This window comes from Amia ocellicauda, chromosome 19, assembly GCF_036373705.1.
Source record: "Amia ocellicauda isolate fAmiCal2 chromosome 19, fAmiCal2.hap1, whole genome shotgun sequence".
In the NCBI taxonomy this organism is placed as follows: Eukaryota; Metazoa; Chordata; class Actinopteri; order Amiiformes; family Amiidae; genus Amia; species Amia ocellicauda.
Genome location: NC_089868.1, coordinates 17770190 through 17787107, shown reverse-complemented (window position 1 = coordinate 17787107; position 16918 = coordinate 17770190). Strand labels below are relative to the sequence as shown.

The following is a 16918-nucleotide window of genomic DNA, read 5'->3' as shown; positions in this document are numbered from 1 at the left end:
AAACATGACAGGGAGAGTGGACAGTCAGGTGATTGACAATGATGTGACCAATTACACCCTGCACAACCTGCACCCAGCCACAGAGTATGAGATCAGCCTGAATGCGATGCGAGGGAGCCAGGAGAGTGAGGTCATGAGCGTCAGCGTGCACACAGGTCTGTCGTCCGCACCGCAGAACCGACTGGGCATTGCTGTGCTGGAGACTCATGCAGATTTATAGAGGTCCGCAGCACTGCAGCATTCTAGAACAGGAGGCTTGAAAGAGACCGTGCATTACTTCTTGGGAGTGAATTATCATTTTCTGGGGGCATTGAACAACATGTTATTCAGTTCAGACCAGTGCAGCAGGTAGGACAGTGACTCCTAGTGCTGCTAACTGTAGTAACATGGAGGTGTTTTCATATAGAAGGTTTAACATATTACAGGGATAACCATTAAGTCACCTTTGTTACATGCCTTCATTCTAGAGTTTAGTGACCTACCCTGCTGTTACACACTTACTCTTCAGGTATTTCTGTAGGGTGGCGAGGTGGCTATGATGCATAGTCCACATATCACATTTTTGTTGAACATAAACTATGTGATGGAGTCATGTTTTCCAGGGTTAATGATTAATAGTTTGAAGCTGAAGAAATAGCACTCCTATTCATGTAGCGTACAATATTATAGTTTATTTGGCCTTTTTAACACATTTGCCCACGTTTGTTCCTTGTTCTCTTTGACCTCTACTGTGCCCTGTTTGCAGCTTTCATGTAGTATTGAACTACAAATTAATGAGTACCACATCAAAAGGGAAAAGGTATTGAAAAAGCACTTATTTTGTAAATATTGACTAGAAATAAAGGCAACTTAATCTCTTTGTTGTTCACATAGTGGGCAGATGGCTTACTGCCATATTACTTGGGCTCAGGAATATTAAATATGATTCTCTGAGTAATTAAACCTTCACCAGAGAATACACAGTTTCCCCAACAATTTTGTTAGAAGGTTCTACATCTGAGCCAGATAATTCTTCTATTGATTTGGATGTTATTTTATACAGTAGAGTGCTCCCATTGAAATTATAGCATTTCAGTGCTGATTTGCCTCTGGGGTGACTTAGTAAGGAGTTTTAAACATCCCAGACAACATTATGTTTTCAACCCATCCACCCCCAAATAAATCACACGAAATGTGGGGGATGTTAAAGTCTGGGTTTATTTTGTAAGGAATAAAAACCCAAGTATCCCTGGTTTTTATGTTCAGTTGGATGAGTCAAGACACTACCAAGAGAAACTGTAGTATAAGTGACTTAAAGTCATAAGGAGTAGTGGGATACACACAGCACGAAAGCACCTAAGCCTGCCAAATTAGAGGATGAATGGGGTAAAAATGTAAAGTGTCATATGGGATGTGATCATTGCAGGAATCCATCTGCTTGGTCCCTCGACTAACCACCGATGATTGCAGCCTGGATAATTAACTATCACACCATCGTTCTCTTGATTGTGAAGTGCAGCACAGGGAACAATGAAGCTTTGGGTATCTTACAGTGATTGTGTAGTGTCTCTATGAAACAGGCCTACTATATACAATACTCAGCAAGATATTAAATAGTAAATAAAAAGCCTTGTCCCACAGCTACTGTTTCAATAACCTTGTGATATTCTAGCTGTTAGATACAGTAAAGAAAAAACAGTTGACTAAGAAAATTAAAAGCAATATTAATTTCAAACTGTACAGTTAATTAACGACTTACCGGCGGCTTATTGGCATCCATACTGTAATTACATTATCAGTGTCTTTTATGTGATAGTTTTAATAAAATACCATGTCATGAAATGTGGCTGTTTAATTGGCAGTAATAAATACTAAGCTCCTCAGCCAATAGAAAGTGACACGGAGGCTAGTAATTAACATAATCTGAGGAATCAGCGGGTGCCTGACAGAACGTGTCACATGGTCAGAGCACTTAAGTAGCTTAGCAATAGAAGATTTAGAGGGAGATTACAATGAGCAAAATACCTACACTGATACAATTGTAAAACTTAAATTCAATGTATAAAAGACTAAGTGTATTGATCTCAATCTCTGTAAATACACACACACACATTATATATTAATTATGCATTCAGCATCTTTTGTTTTGTTGAAATCCTAAAACCAAGAAACTAGGAGCTAGGAGCCCTGCTGTTAGAGTAATGAAGTGTTGAGGCTCGTTCCAAAGTTGGCAATGCAGTAAATGCATCCACATCATCCTTAGTTTCGAAGAACACACTGAGCTGAAAGCATGATGCTTATGCTAATGGTGAATCTAGAAATTGATTTTATCGGAAGGTTGATTTCACCTTTACTAGACCAAAACCGGTGAACCTGATGTGTGTAAGTGTTTTCCTTAGCCTCGTCAGTTTAAGGGCCATTATGCTATGCCCAAGCTTCGGCAGAGTTAGAGTTCAAAGCAGAATTAGACTGCAGACAAATGCCAATAACCATTACAGCAAATTAATCCTGATGCTTTCTTTTTAAATTACCGAAAATACAGTGAAAAGATCATTTCTATTCATGTTTAGTATAATAGTAAGTATACTACACCACCACCCTGATATAACATTATCCGATATTATGCGAATTCGTATATAACGCGGTAAAGCAAAAATGGTTTTGAAAGTCGAAAACACAAAGCAGAGCAGAGCATATTTAAAGCATTTTTAAACTTTCACTCCGATCTCCATTGCATTAAAAATAGCCTTGGTTGCAAGTGTTAATTAAAGTTATAATGTTGACCGTTAAAATCCGTTAATTTCTTAACCTTTTTTAACTTTATTTGAACCTTTTCTATAAGTAAAAACCTCCAAAATGTTTTCAATGTATTTAATAGTTAACAGTTCATATTACTTAACATTCTATGTTTCATGTAGTTTTCTAATTGGCATTTTGTAGGAATGTGTAATTAAAAGCATTTTCAGATATTTTATGTGAATTTAGCATTTTCCTAAGCAATACACACAGATTGATGTTGATGAAACCAAGCCCACATGGTTCCATTTAGCAGTGTTTAGTACCTGTGTTGTTAATACACTATCTTAAGTAAATAAGTAAGAGCGGATTTATTTCCTGCATACACCATGTTAGTTATAACAAAAATGTTTTGCTGACTATTAATAACGGAAATGCTCGAGGCCAAAGCAAGTTCGATGTAAACCGGTTTCACCTATAACACGGGAAAGAAATGTGTCCCCCGCAGACTATTATATCAGGGTAGAGGTGTACAATAAAAAGGACTGGCATTATTAGACTCTTTTGTTGCAAAATGTAGGACAGACACTGAAAGTATTTTTTAATATATTTTATGCTCATCATTGTCAACACAATCTGTTTTACACAGCGGGGCCCACGTTGCCCGTAATATAAGACCTAAAGACTTCTGTGACAGTGTTAGCTATTGTTACATTCTGTGAGTTAAATGCTAATTTAATGTATTAGTTTTGGTTCAATGGGAGGAATTAGGATCAGGTGTGCCCCTGTTAATGTTGCCCACAGGCCATCCTTCCCACAGCTGAGCTCGATGGGGAACTGCATATTAAGCCACAGTGGCAGTTGGAGAGATAGACTACTGCATTCACTTGTCATCTTGAATTGATTGTGTAGCAGCAGACCTATATTTTCTTTGTCTGATTTAAAATGCATATTACAGAATTTGCTTGCGTTCGACGTATCACAATTTTAATATATGGTCAAATTACTTTCACTGTACAATTTCACCTTTTGGGATTAAATGGGAATTACTCTAAAATGAAATATGTCTCACTGTGGCTCAGCTTACTACAGTGAGGTTTAGCAATACATAAATTTGAAAAACGTGGTACAATAAACAACAAAATATAAACAAATGAAATGAAAATAATTTGTGTAAGTTTAAATGCTTTCCCTGTAGACTACAGCCTTGGAGTTGAAACATTATGAAGCTATGTAAAAGTAAAATTTCAGTTGTATCTTAATTATGTATATAATCGATGTCATATATCAATTGCATTGCATGCTGTGGAGGTGGTATTGAATTCAACCAACCCTTAACAGCCAGTGTCATAAATAATGTCTTCAGGGGTAATAAACATTTTATGTAATCTAACAAATTTTGTGAGCATAAAATATCATCTATCCTTTTGTCATATATATTTGCTCGAGAAATTATGAATAATTATTTTTATATGTTTTATAGAGTACACCATCACAAGCCCTGTGATCATATATGGGAAAGTGTATATCATTTGCATATATTTAAACATATTAATGTCTGAAAATTTAAATTAATTGTCAATGCATGGCAAACATTCACATGCATATTTCACTAATGGTCATTTGTGTAATATTTATGACTCAGCCATGGATAGTCCTCTGGACCTGGCGGCCTTGAATGTGACTCCTACAGGAGCTCTGCTCAGGTGGAACCCTCCTCTCTCCAGTGTGGACAACTATGTACTCATCCTCACACACAACCAAGGTATGACACTGCCACAGTTTGGCAGGAAAATGCATGTGTTCCCTGAAGGCATCCACCTGTTGCTTAGCCAACCCAGAGGAGATGCAATTTCATTACAGAACTGTAAATCTGCCTAAAAATGTGTAAGATTAAATATTACAACAGATCATAAAAGTGTGTATCAGCCACTGAACAATGTCTTAAATCTAACGTTATTCTCTTTGTTGATTTATGGTGTTGCTCAAAAGTTAAATTCAGTGTTTATGATACTGAGGGTCCATGACAATTCATTTCCAATTTTTGATAGATCATTTCCAGTCATCTGTTCATCTTTCTTCTTCTTTTAGTAGCTGCTGACACTATCCTGATAGAAGGTGCCAAGCAAGAGTACAAGCTCACCAGACTCATCCCCAGCACAAGTTATTCTGCAGCCTTATATGCCACCAAGGGATCCCTGACTAGTGGAACAGTCACTGCCAACTTCGCTACATGTATGTATCTCTTTTTGTTTTCCAGGACACCACAGAAAAAGATTCCCATTGTTTTAAATAGGTGTAGAGCCCAATTTATTTTTAGAATCTCTTCATGAAAAGTTGCAGTCAGCAAAACAAAAACTCCCTTTGGGAACATAACAGATACCTCCCCAAAGCTGAACTGGAAATGAGGCTGATTCACAAATGGTCCTTGTGCGTTTTCTACAACAGCACATAAAAAAATAACAACCTAGCACTTTTCCACTGCAGTGTTTGAAATGCTGTGACAGTAAAACAAAACAAAAAATAAAGATCACTATTCTACCTTGGATGGTACTAGGATCAGAGATACAGCACATATGTGAGGTCTGTTATCATTGCAGGCCTTGTGATTAAAACATTTGAAAATTGTGAATTGTATTGAGAAATAAATTAATGTGTACATAATAATCTGTCATGGGCCATTTGATCTGCCCGTTCTCTGCCGTTTTTTTTTTTTTTTTTTGAATGAGCTAAACATAGAAAATGCTGAGCCGTGTTTGTTTATAATCTGACAACAATTGTGACTTAATTTCAGAGCGGTTATGCTCTAATAACAGAGCACTTTTGGGTGCCGTTATGCTCTGGTAAAGCATGACAATAATGTTTGTTTGAAGTGCTCTAAACACATAGTAATAAACTTCTGCAAGCAATTCAATCAAAGTATTGACTGCTACTGTCAAGAGGCTTGACTGAGTGACAGATACAATTTTTTGGGGGGGGCTTGTACATATTAGAAGTGTCAAATCTGTTACAAATGGAATTAACTTTACTTCAGTTCTTCAAGTACAAGTTTGGAAATGTTGCAGTGCTATGATCTATTTTACTGTGAAACCGCACGGTGAAAAATGAAGTTTCTCATGAGCTACATCCTCAGAGATTGTGACAGAGCATGTGTTGTAAGGAGTCCTATTTCGAAACTATATAGAGTCAGGAAAGGAGAACAGCAAGTTAGGTCAGCCATTAAAATTGAGAATAATATAATTCCACTGTTATTTTCTGATTAATTTTTTGACTCACTTAAATATGTTTCTAAATAAAAAAATAAAAAACACAGAAAACAGTTGCTAACTACTAATGAGCCAAACAGAAAGGCCTTTGTGACTCAATTCAGAGGTTCAATTAAACACAGAATGAAGTGGGTGATGTGATGGATGCGAAAGAGGTAGAAATAACATCAAACTTAATGGAATGCAGAGAAATGCATAAAAGGCACCAGAAACTCTTTGACAACATGCAAATAAAGAACTTGCTATCGTAATTAATTGCAAAAAGGGAAAAACTAGTTTAATGTGTTTGTGGTATAGACATCCTTTTAAGAAGAATGATGCTTTGTTTGACACTGTCAGATACATGCAGAGGGATCTTAAGAGATTTCCACATGTTATTTCATTAAAACTACAGGAGGCCCATGAAGCAGAAATGCAATTATAAAAATATTATCTTGTGAAAATAATCATTGAGATGTCTACAAAGAAAATAAACAAACAGTTCAATTGTATTACCTTAAAAAAAAATCTTTACAGGAAAACCCTGCCATTGTTTACTTTTTTTTTATTATGTATGTCCTCTGCATGTTACTGAGATGTCAATAAGTCATCGGTAGCTCTGAGTGACTGCTGAAAATGTGCCACAGAAATGGATTGGTCCTGTCACAATGGATCACAGTACAGCCAAGTGACAGATGCTATGCAGAATGTGATGCCTGACACTTTGCGCCCCCCCACCTCCACAGCCATGGACGCACCTCAGAACCTGACAGCCAGCGAGGTCACCCACCGGAGCGCGCTCATTTCCTGGCAGCCACCTATTGCTGACATTGAAAATTACCTGCTCACCTACAAATCCAGGGATGGCAACCGAAAGGCAAGTCTTCCAAGTAGCTCTTTTGCAATGCTGCCACCCCGCAGTACTGACAACCTCCAGCGTTTAGACGAAAGGGGGGGCGGGGGGAAATCAATAAATGATTTAGAACTCGTGTGCTCATTAAGTCCACTTCAATAGTCCATTTTAATTAGACCAACATTTGTATTAGTATGTTTTTTTTTTTGTTGTTTTTTTTTAACTAAAGTGATATACACAATTAATGCAATGTGATAGAATTGAATCCACTTCCCTTGGTAGTTCCTATTTTTTTCATCTGCCAAAAACTGTTGAAAATCTAGAATGTGCATATCAATATTTCATTTTTTTTTTATTGGTGGCTGTTACTTCATAATTATCATACTTTTACTTTGCTTTGCTGGTCTAAGAGTCATGCTTTCTGTAATGCCTTTCACATTCTGTTGAGCCAGAAGGGGGCAGTAGTTTACCAGGATAATGTAAAATAATAAGGAGATGTAATATTGTTGTCGTTTGATTGTTGTTGTTTAGATTTCTAGTTGTGTGCCTGGTGAAATGATCAGTCGCATAAAATACACTAATAATCCAAATTCGGACAGTTTTATCTCCTTCATAAAGAGAAGAATTGTGCAGTGCCAAGATGAACAAACGGGATACGTTTATTACACATTCATTTAAAAATGCCGCATTATTTAAATAACTTATGGCTTAAATATGTGGCTCATTTTTCTCAATCCTTTTTTAGAAACATTAAATATTTGATCAATTCTTTCATATTTTATGTAGCTCATGGTCGTGTTAGACACAGCTGTTCTCTCGGCTGTCATTAGAATCAGTCCCTTGCCTCTCACAGAGAGCACACTGAATGTTCAATTTATTAATTAATTAAAATAAATCCAAGATTGCCAAATGTGATACATCACTAGGGCATACCATGTTAAGGAGGAGAGATTTGTCAAAGAGTATATAGTCAAGTGAGCTGTTTTGCTTAAGAATGTATTCTTAAGGACTAGTCTAAAACATACTGAAAATCAGTCCCCAAAACCGAGATATGTAGTAACTTTCCTTTCAAAAAGCAAAAGTGTTAGGAAAACAAAACTTAAAAGACATTATTTTCTGGTCTAGTTTCCAATCTATCAGAATGTGTAGATTTAATACATTTTTGTAGATTTCAAAATTTGCAGCAGAGGATGTGAATCTATCACTTCTCTATTTAAAGTGTCTATGTAAAGGAGTTGCTTCTCTCAGACTGGATGAATGGTTTTTTGATAGATTTTTTGATTAATTCTAGATTTTTCATGTAAAAATGTACAAAATTGTGGGCTTTATTTTCTTTAAACGTTTCATGGTATTATTTCATATTTCTATATTTCACAAAACATCCCATCCCTCGTTTAAATTAGGAGCTGATCGTAGATGCTGAGGACACGTGGATCCGGTTAGAGGGCCTCTCTGAAACAACAGAGTACACCGTGAGGCTGCAGGCAGCGCGAGGCTCAGAAACCAGCGTCATTGTTTCAACAACCTTTTCCACAGGTAGATCCAAAGTCCTACAGGTTACAGTTACTCATTTCCTTCAAAGGAATGATTTATGTCTCATGGATACCATAGACTTTCTTACAAATGAACTTGTACATTATGAAAAAAGTGGCCCATTCTGGTCCGGACTGTCTCTAGACTATATATGCAAAGTACTGTCCACTTAAGGATTGATCTGTAAGGCGCTTCACATTAAATAATTGCAAGCCTAGACATGCAAACCTCAGACATAGCATTTTTACTTTTGTAAATTCAGACAATACTTGAATAGTAACAACTTCTCATTTTTAAGAATGGAATGTATGTCAGAAGTTCACCCAGACACAAGACTGTAAATTCCCTTCAACAAGGACATTCAATTCCTTCTTTTGCCAGGAAACCGTCTGTTTGCCACCCCTCAGAATTGCGCCCAGCACCTAATGAATGGAGAGACCCTGAGTGGGGTTTACACTATTTATGTGAACAGAGACCCCAACCAAGGAGTGCAGGTGTACTGTGACATGACCACAGACAGTGGGGGCTGGATTGTAAGTGCAAGCTGTACAGTGCAACCACAGCATGACTTCAGATATTTCACAATTGATGGCAAAAACACATTTCCACTTAGTGTTTAACTATGAAATGCCCTTAATTGTTCTCACACCAAATCCTCCAGGGCACAAGTCAAGCAAATGGAAAAATGAAAAACTAAAGTAGCAGTCCTCAACAATGAGAAAACTGCTTTAAATGCACATGTGCAAAATATTCCCCATAGGTATTGTATAGTTTGTCTATAGCGCCAAAATCCTACTTGGCCAAATAATATATTCTTTCTTTTTCTTTTTTTACATCTCTATTGATTCACAAATGCATCGCCTAAAACAAAACAAAAAACATATATTTCAGAATAGTTCTCTTCTTATCTTTACAATTACATCCTAAAGGAGATGTTTTGTACAGTTGCCTCCAAAAGTTAGTTTCATTTAATAAATTGCCACGATGCTGCTGTTTGTTTTTCAGGTTTTCCAAAGGCGTCAGAATGGCCTAACAGATTTCTCCAAGAGATGGAACGACTACAGGACTGGATTTGGCAATCTGGAGGATGAGTTCTGGCTTGGTAAGGAGGGAAAGAGTCTTCTTTGCAGTATCCGCATAAATGATTACGATTTTCCGAATCTTGAGAGTTAAACCCATGAATTAGAAAAGCTTTTTTTTTTTAATCACTAGAAAGGAAAAAGGGAGAGAAAGCAATAATATATGACCTTGGGGTATTTTCGTCTGTATCTGTCCTCCATGTGGATCACAAGGTTCAATCACATTACATGTGTAAATAAACTGACCCTTGCTATTATTGTATTGAAAGGGTGCTTTATATACTCCTCAACTACAAACATGAAACATCTTGCTGCTGTTAGTACTTCATGCTCATTTAGGGAAAACTGGGGTCTATGACACTATTTGATTTGTCTTCTATAGCAGGCGATTTACCCAGAGTTTCATGTTCATTCCACAGTCAGATGTAATATCCTGACTGCTGTCTCACATGTGCTTCATTTTGGCATACACAATGTAGAATAATACTTTAAACATATTTTATTACTTAATCAGTGAGAAAACAATCTGTTTGTACTATGAAATACTTAGCATTTCATGTCAATAATTATAATCCTAAATCATAACATTCTATGTAATGATTATGGGTAATAATTTTAGGTAACTAGGTAAGTGCTATAGACATTTCTGATTCTAGATTATGTACAGTCCATTAACTCTGCCCTCATCTTATGTATATCTTCAGAAGCAAAACAAAATCAGCTTTTTAATAAAAGAGCATTATAGGTTTTTATTCAGTTGTTTTTCTATTTTATTCAACATTACTGTTACAAAATATGTTTCAACATAACAGAATATTTATCACTTACACTTTTACTTATCACTTGCCATCCAAATGCCACTGATTAAATCAAAAAATAAACAAATATAAATAAACAAAAAACTCTGATTTGATAGCTGATTAATTAAAATTAGTCACTCAGTCTGTTTCTTTCATGCTTCAGATGTAAGATTATTATCTCAAGCAGCTTTTTCTTTTTAAACAAATTCTCCTTTACTTTTCAAAAAATGCATCAGTAAGAATAATACAAAAATTAGGGAGAAAATGATTGGAAACGTAAAAGTATGATTATGAAAGTGCATTTTATTTCAAGTGATTTTCAATAAATAAATGCAAAATCCCAAATGTCAGATTAATAACAGATGATTTTACATTGTATCATGTAAACTGAAGCTCATTTGGTGTTTTACAAACCTTATTAAAGCAATTCAAAGTTCCCATGTCTCTGAGGACTGTATTTTATTGCTGATTTTCTTGGAAGCTATCGTGTTAAAGTATTTTCAAATGGGATAATGAAGGAACACTAGTAACATGCAGACTCATACACAAATATATATGTATAGCCTATATCTATAATTAAAAAACATCTCTTGGTTTAAAGGGGACCACCCCTCACTCTCAACGCTTAATTATCAGACTCTGACAGGTTCAATACATTGATTAAGGATTGCTTAGAAATACCAAAGCCCTGGGTGAAATGCTTGTAAAGATCAATAGCAATCTCAGCTCCTCAAAATACACCCCTGGTGGAATTCCATTACATGAGGTTATTATGAAAAGACCCTTAATTATTAAAATAACCATTACCGAGTTAAGAACTATACTCATAAAAAGGCTCTTAATAGAATAAATGAATAGGGACACATGTTTACTAGATTAGAGCTAAGCACTTACACCTTATCAGGGCTGTACTGAAAAGTTAATTTCATGTAGTTCTTTGGGTGCCCTACATTTTATTAGGATTATTATAGGATTCTTAACAAAGAAACTACAGTAAAAAAGCAAAAACTGCAGCCTGTGTGTTGCAGGGCGTGTCAAACAGAGCATTAAATAATTTCCCAGAATGTGCTATTACTGTAAATCCACCTACCTGGAAGGATGTGGTTACTTGATTGTGACTAGTGATACATATTCAGGGTTTTCAAACATCCATTTCCTATCGCAACGCATCAAATCATTGCCAGGATTACAATTCCGTGACTCTCTCTCAACCCAAGTGTAAATGTGTTTGAATGCAATACGTATTATATCTATTTATCCACTCCTGGGGACTCTAATTGCTCATTTGTAAAGGAAGTGACCTCCGTGAACTGAAGGGGTCATTCACCGCGATGTGCCTTGACACTGCCGCTCTCTGTCAGCTCCCTGGCATGTCAAAGTATTATACCATATTGTTTAAATTAAATTGAAACTGCTCCTCGTGCCTAGTAACACTAATCATGATTCTTTCTGTAAAAGGGCTGGATAACATTCACAAGATTGCCTCCCAGGGCCGTTACGAGCTGCGGATCGACATGAGGGATGGGCAAGAATCTGTATATGCCAACTATGATAAATTTGCCATCGGAGATGTACGAAACCTGTACAAGCTCCGAATAGGGGAGTACAATGGCACTGCTGGTGAGTTAAGAATATTTGTTATATTTAATGCATAATGCTGTGGACATAAAACCCAAATTCTTCTGATGCCAAAACAGGACACAAAAATGAAGATAGTGTGAATTTAATAAGGAATATTTAGTAAAGAACCAAATGTGAATTAAAAACAATAGCAAGTCTGTATTTTAACACGCATCTGAAAGGATAAAATATTATTTTGCACTTTTTTTTTGCCATACAGCATATTTTGCAGCCTATCAATAATTAATTATTTCATCCCGTAGGGGACTCTCTGTCCTACCATCAGGGACGTCCCTTCTCCACCAAGGACAAAGATAATGATATTGCAGTGACAAACTGTGCCCTTTCATACAAGGGGGCTTGGTGGTACAAGAACTGTCACAGAGCAAACCTGAACGGCAAATACGGCGAGTCCAGACACAGTCAGGTGAGTGTGGCCTTGGAAACCCATCTTTCATACACTGAGAGACCTGGGCGCTTGGTCTGACTACACTTGGCACCGAGCTGCAGCTCCAGCTCACTTGTCATCCAGGACTGTGGATGTTATTGCGTTAATAGAAATTCATTTTGCGCTCTGCTTATTCTTTTTGCAGATGACCTGCATTGCAAAACTGCTCTAGGGTGACCAGCTGTCCCAGTTTCTCTTTTCACTGCAGTGCATTGAAGGGAAAGAACAGTCCGTGCCCAGGGCTATCCGCCTGACTGGCACGGCTGCTTTACTGCCTGTTCTCTAATTTACCATTAAAACACACTGATTCAACTCTAGTGCTGAAAATATACATGTAGGGTGTATTTAGCCCCTGCTCAGCTGTCCTCAATAAATAACAATAAAGTTACATATTTCTTGCAAATGAATACTGACAACAGTTTAAACATGTAAAGTGAGTATGGAAGTTGGGCACTGCTTGGCATACAGTGCAGAATGTCTAGTGAGGCGCAGCACAATCTTGATTCACTTACCTATTTTAGCCAAGAATCGAGTGGACACGGGCCCCTTTCAAAAGATGCTTCCTGGCTGCATTCTGGGCTTCATCACGAGCTCTAATTGAACCCGAGAGTTTGAGCTAAGTAACTCTGATAGGGCTGAAACGCAACCGGAAACATGGCAGGAAAGCATTCATAAAGACAACACAGGTAAAGCTAAAGCCTGCCATGAAAGCAATGTATGAGAGAATAACTGGAAAGCACCATTTGCTGCGGAAATAATGCAGTATTTTGCATTTAAATTTGACCCCAGGCGACTTGTTACTTCATCGACACAATCAAGATCATACACAGAATGTGATGTAATGCAATCTAAATTGGGTGATATATAAACTAATGTGCCAGAAATTAATGGACAATACAGATAGCGTACTTTTATTGTTCTGCCAACCGCTTCTTATTTTACTTCATTAACTTCTGTCACACACTGATTAAAACTCATAAAGATAATAATATTTATCTTTTTTGGATGGTGCTGATGTCTATGATGTTTATTTTTGTAAATTAGATTAAACTATAGATACTGGCAGATGGGCTATACTTCCCCAGGGAAGTACATTACACGATTATTAATCTTTTATTCATTAATTAACTCTGATTTTGACTTCAGATAATTTCTATAATCCTCTCTTTGATGGGGAAAATAACACTTGGTTGGGGAATACTTCTGAGTGAGGAGACGTTTAATTAAATGTCCAGATTCACCTTTTCTATATTGCACAAATAAACTGTGTTTTGTGCCCTTTGTAAAATATATCTGCTGATAATCACTGGTAAATTAGTACATTTGATTCCTGCACACAATAGTTTTTTTCACCTAGGTTTAAGTTACAGAACAAAACAATGGGCTGTGGCAGTTACGTCATCCCAGATCATTCGATATTGCTGACGTTTCCAGGGCCCGAGTTAAACTCTCCTCTTTCTGTTCCTCCAGGGGATTAACTGGTACCATTGGAAAGGCCACGAATTCTCCATTCCCTTCGTAGAGATGAAGATGCGCCCATACAACTACCGCAGCGTCACGGGGAAAAAGAGGAGGTCCACACAACGATAATCCCAGAAACCCATTAGCTATTCCTATTTTTATGTAGGAGGAAACAGAGTGCTAGAGATATGTAAATTATGAAAACAAAAAATAATTAAGTGATTTGGTCATAAGAATCTGTAGAAAAGGGGAAGTGAACCAAGGTTTTAACTCCATTTTCTTTGTATTCATATTCTCTGTTATGTGGGGGGGTGACACTGGATGGCTTGCAATGAGTATTATGCAGTACATAAGCAGCAGCTGCACTGAGCTTAGTGGAGAATGTCTTTTTAGTTCCTGCCTTTAGCAAATAATTTCAAAACAATGAATGAAAGAAAAGAAAATAGATGTTTCTATTTTTATAATTGAATGAAAAAATGTTTTCCCTTTTGAAGACCATTTAGTTTTAGCTTTTTCCAACCTGATAGGATTGTTTGGATGGCGAAAAATGTGTGCGTTTGTCCTTTTATTTTTAAGAAATTACGTCACAGAATAATATAGGCATCCAGTCTCTCTGCGATTGAGTCCATGCTGAGCCAACTGTCAACTAATATACATCAGTCAAAAAGTAAAAAGCCAGCACAGCAGCTAATTAACCAGATAACACAGTATTATTTATTGATTGATTGATTACATCATTTCTTTCATTTACAGTAGATTTCTCTGATGTTTATTTGTATAGTCCAGAATAGACACATCATTAAAAATGAAAGGGTCAGTATGGTATGGAAACCCCTTTGAACTTCTTATTGAAATAGAGTGAGTGTGGGGTAAAGAGGTGGACACTATAACAAAATTCATCTGTGCCTAATGCACTTCATTGACTTAATAATGCATCATGTACGAGACGATGATCCATTGTGGAAAGCAGGTTTTACTTTTAAATCGATTATATTGATATATATGTAAAACCATCTTGAAATAAATCAACCAGCATGTCAGAAAGAAAATCAGTAGTTATGATGGACTCTTGGGGTGTAACGTTGATATCAGGCAGCGCATTAAGTAAAGGCTTTGGGAACCTTCCCTAGAAGCTGAAGATGTCGAAGTTCACGGTCATCAACATTTATGCGGTTCTTTCACCAGTGCCAGTTCTGAGGTGGTCACTGAAAGCTGCTCTTCAGAAGATTGGATACGCCAACATCAGTTCTATACCAGATCCAGGTTGTTTTGTTCTCCCTATAACAAGATCACCTGAGGACACGTTAAGAGCAGTTTTTCTGTCAATGCTATTTAGTCAACGGAACAATAGGGATGAGTCGCACTACAGCGAGGAAAGCAGTTAGTGATTAAAATATTTTACAGTTTTTTTAATGGAAAATAAGGCTCAGACCCAAAGAGCCAGATGGTCTGCAACTTCCTCTGAGACGACAGTATCAAGAGCGTATCAAGGCCAAAACACAGGATTGCGATCTGAAGCTCGTTAAATTTGTCGGGATTCTCTGGAATAATATAATATGTAATCACAGCCTTAAGAGAAGGGAGGAGAGGAATCCTGGAAGAACTTGTTGACTCCTTTAATTGGAAATGCCACATCATTCGCAGGCCTGTGTGACCTCACGCTGTCCTGTAGTGTGTCTTTATTGGTCTTTAGGCTGGATTGTTAAATTTCACAGTAGGCATGCAGTTTTATTGGCACAGTTTGATTTCCTTGATTGCTGTTGATCATTTTCATATATACTTAAAAACTTTTTGGAAGGGGTTATTCCATCATGCTGAAGTCACCCTTTAATTTTTAGTGTTTATTCATTAATTCATTTTGCTTGTTGTTGATGATGGTGATGTTTTGTGATTATTATTATTATTATTATTATTATTATTATTATTATTATTATTATTATTATTTTCAGATTCTGTGTATTTTCTTTTCAAATATAAGCTTAGGAAATAACCTCTCATCTAACCATGAGTAGAACAACTGTTTATATAGTATTTATGAAGATAAAAAATGAGAACTTTTTCATTTTAATTTCTTCACCACATATTTTTTCTTTTTTAAAGATTATAAGATTGCCACACCGTGGGAGAGAAATACACAGCGAAATATACGTCAAACATTCTAAGATAGAAGCCTTTAATTACAGAAGCTCTCATCTCATCTCAATCATAGTATTGTAAATGGCTACTGAACCGATATAATGTGTTTGTGTTGTTGTTGTCTTATTTTTCATTATTTCTATGGTAATTCTAGCTCAAGAAAATATATTAGTTCTAAAGTGTAATTTGTTGTCTGCTGCAATCCGTTTTATTATTAGCAGCAGTTTTTTTATTATTGTTGTTGCTATTTTGTTTAATCTTATTCCAGTTTTTTGTTGATTGTCTTGAAGTACTTCATGAGTACTGTCAACATTTAATACCCATCATGCATCATATTTGACCCTGAAGTATTGACCTTAATTAGGGTGGCAGTTTAAACAACATGTTTACCAAAGATTAGCAAAATTAACTATTTTTCAAAAAAGGCAAACAATTAGTCATTTCCATGAATTAAAAAAAAAATGAATTTATTGATAATTAGCCCATAATAATTAGAAGGATCTTTTTCAATTTAAATCCATTTGAACAGAATTTGTTAGATATTCACTTGATATGTTGATAAAAGCAGAATAATATTATTTATAAGCTAATATAACTGTTAGGAGAAAATAACAGTAATGTGAACTTGATTTAACACTGGTATTCTGTGATTTCTGTACAGAATGTTGTTTTAGTTTTGTTTTAGTTTTTTATTGTTTGTCCCTGTTATTTCACCTCCAATGCAGCAGGGGGAGTAAACATGGTTTCAATGGTCCTGAAAGAAATTGGCAGTACAAGGGATGGTCAACAGGAATACCTTATTAACACTGTAGTGGCCATTAATATAATCACCCCAGTACTGTTTCCCATCATACTGAGTATATAAACTGGAATATAGGTGCTTTTGACACTTCACATCTGTGTTGATAAACTACATATTTCCATATACTCTACTTCTGTTATTAAGTTTCCATATTATCTTATTTATTTTTAGTATTATATTTGTTGCTGTATTCATGCCTTCAGAATTATGTCTTAGTGTTAAAACA

General features: G+C 36.2%; 1 protein-coding gene across 1 annotated transcript in view; it reads left to right on the top strand.

Annotated features, from left to right (window-relative positions):
- tnr (tenascin R (restrictin, janusin)) overlaps positions 1–15630 on the top strand; it is a 39488-nt gene extending 23858 nt beyond the window's left edge. Inside the window, exons 12-21 of the mRNA XM_066692357.1 lie at positions 12–155; positions 4361–4480; positions 4807–4950; positions 6707–6837; positions 8217–8349; positions 8728–8879; positions 9352–9448; positions 11684–11845; positions 12109–12272; positions 13764–15630. Coding sequence (XP_066548454.1) covers positions 12–155; positions 4361–4480; positions 4807–4950; positions 6707–6837; positions 8217–8349; positions 8728–8879; positions 9352–9448; positions 11684–11845; positions 12109–12272; positions 13764–13883 — 1367 coding nt within the window. The 3' untranslated portion in view covers positions 13884–15630. The remainder of the gene's footprint in view (positions 1–11; positions 156–4360; positions 4481–4806; positions 4951–6706; positions 6838–8216; positions 8350–8727; positions 8880–9351; positions 9449–11683; positions 11846–12108; positions 12273–13763) is intronic.
- The last annotated feature ends 1288 nt before the right edge of the window (positions 15631–16918 follow it).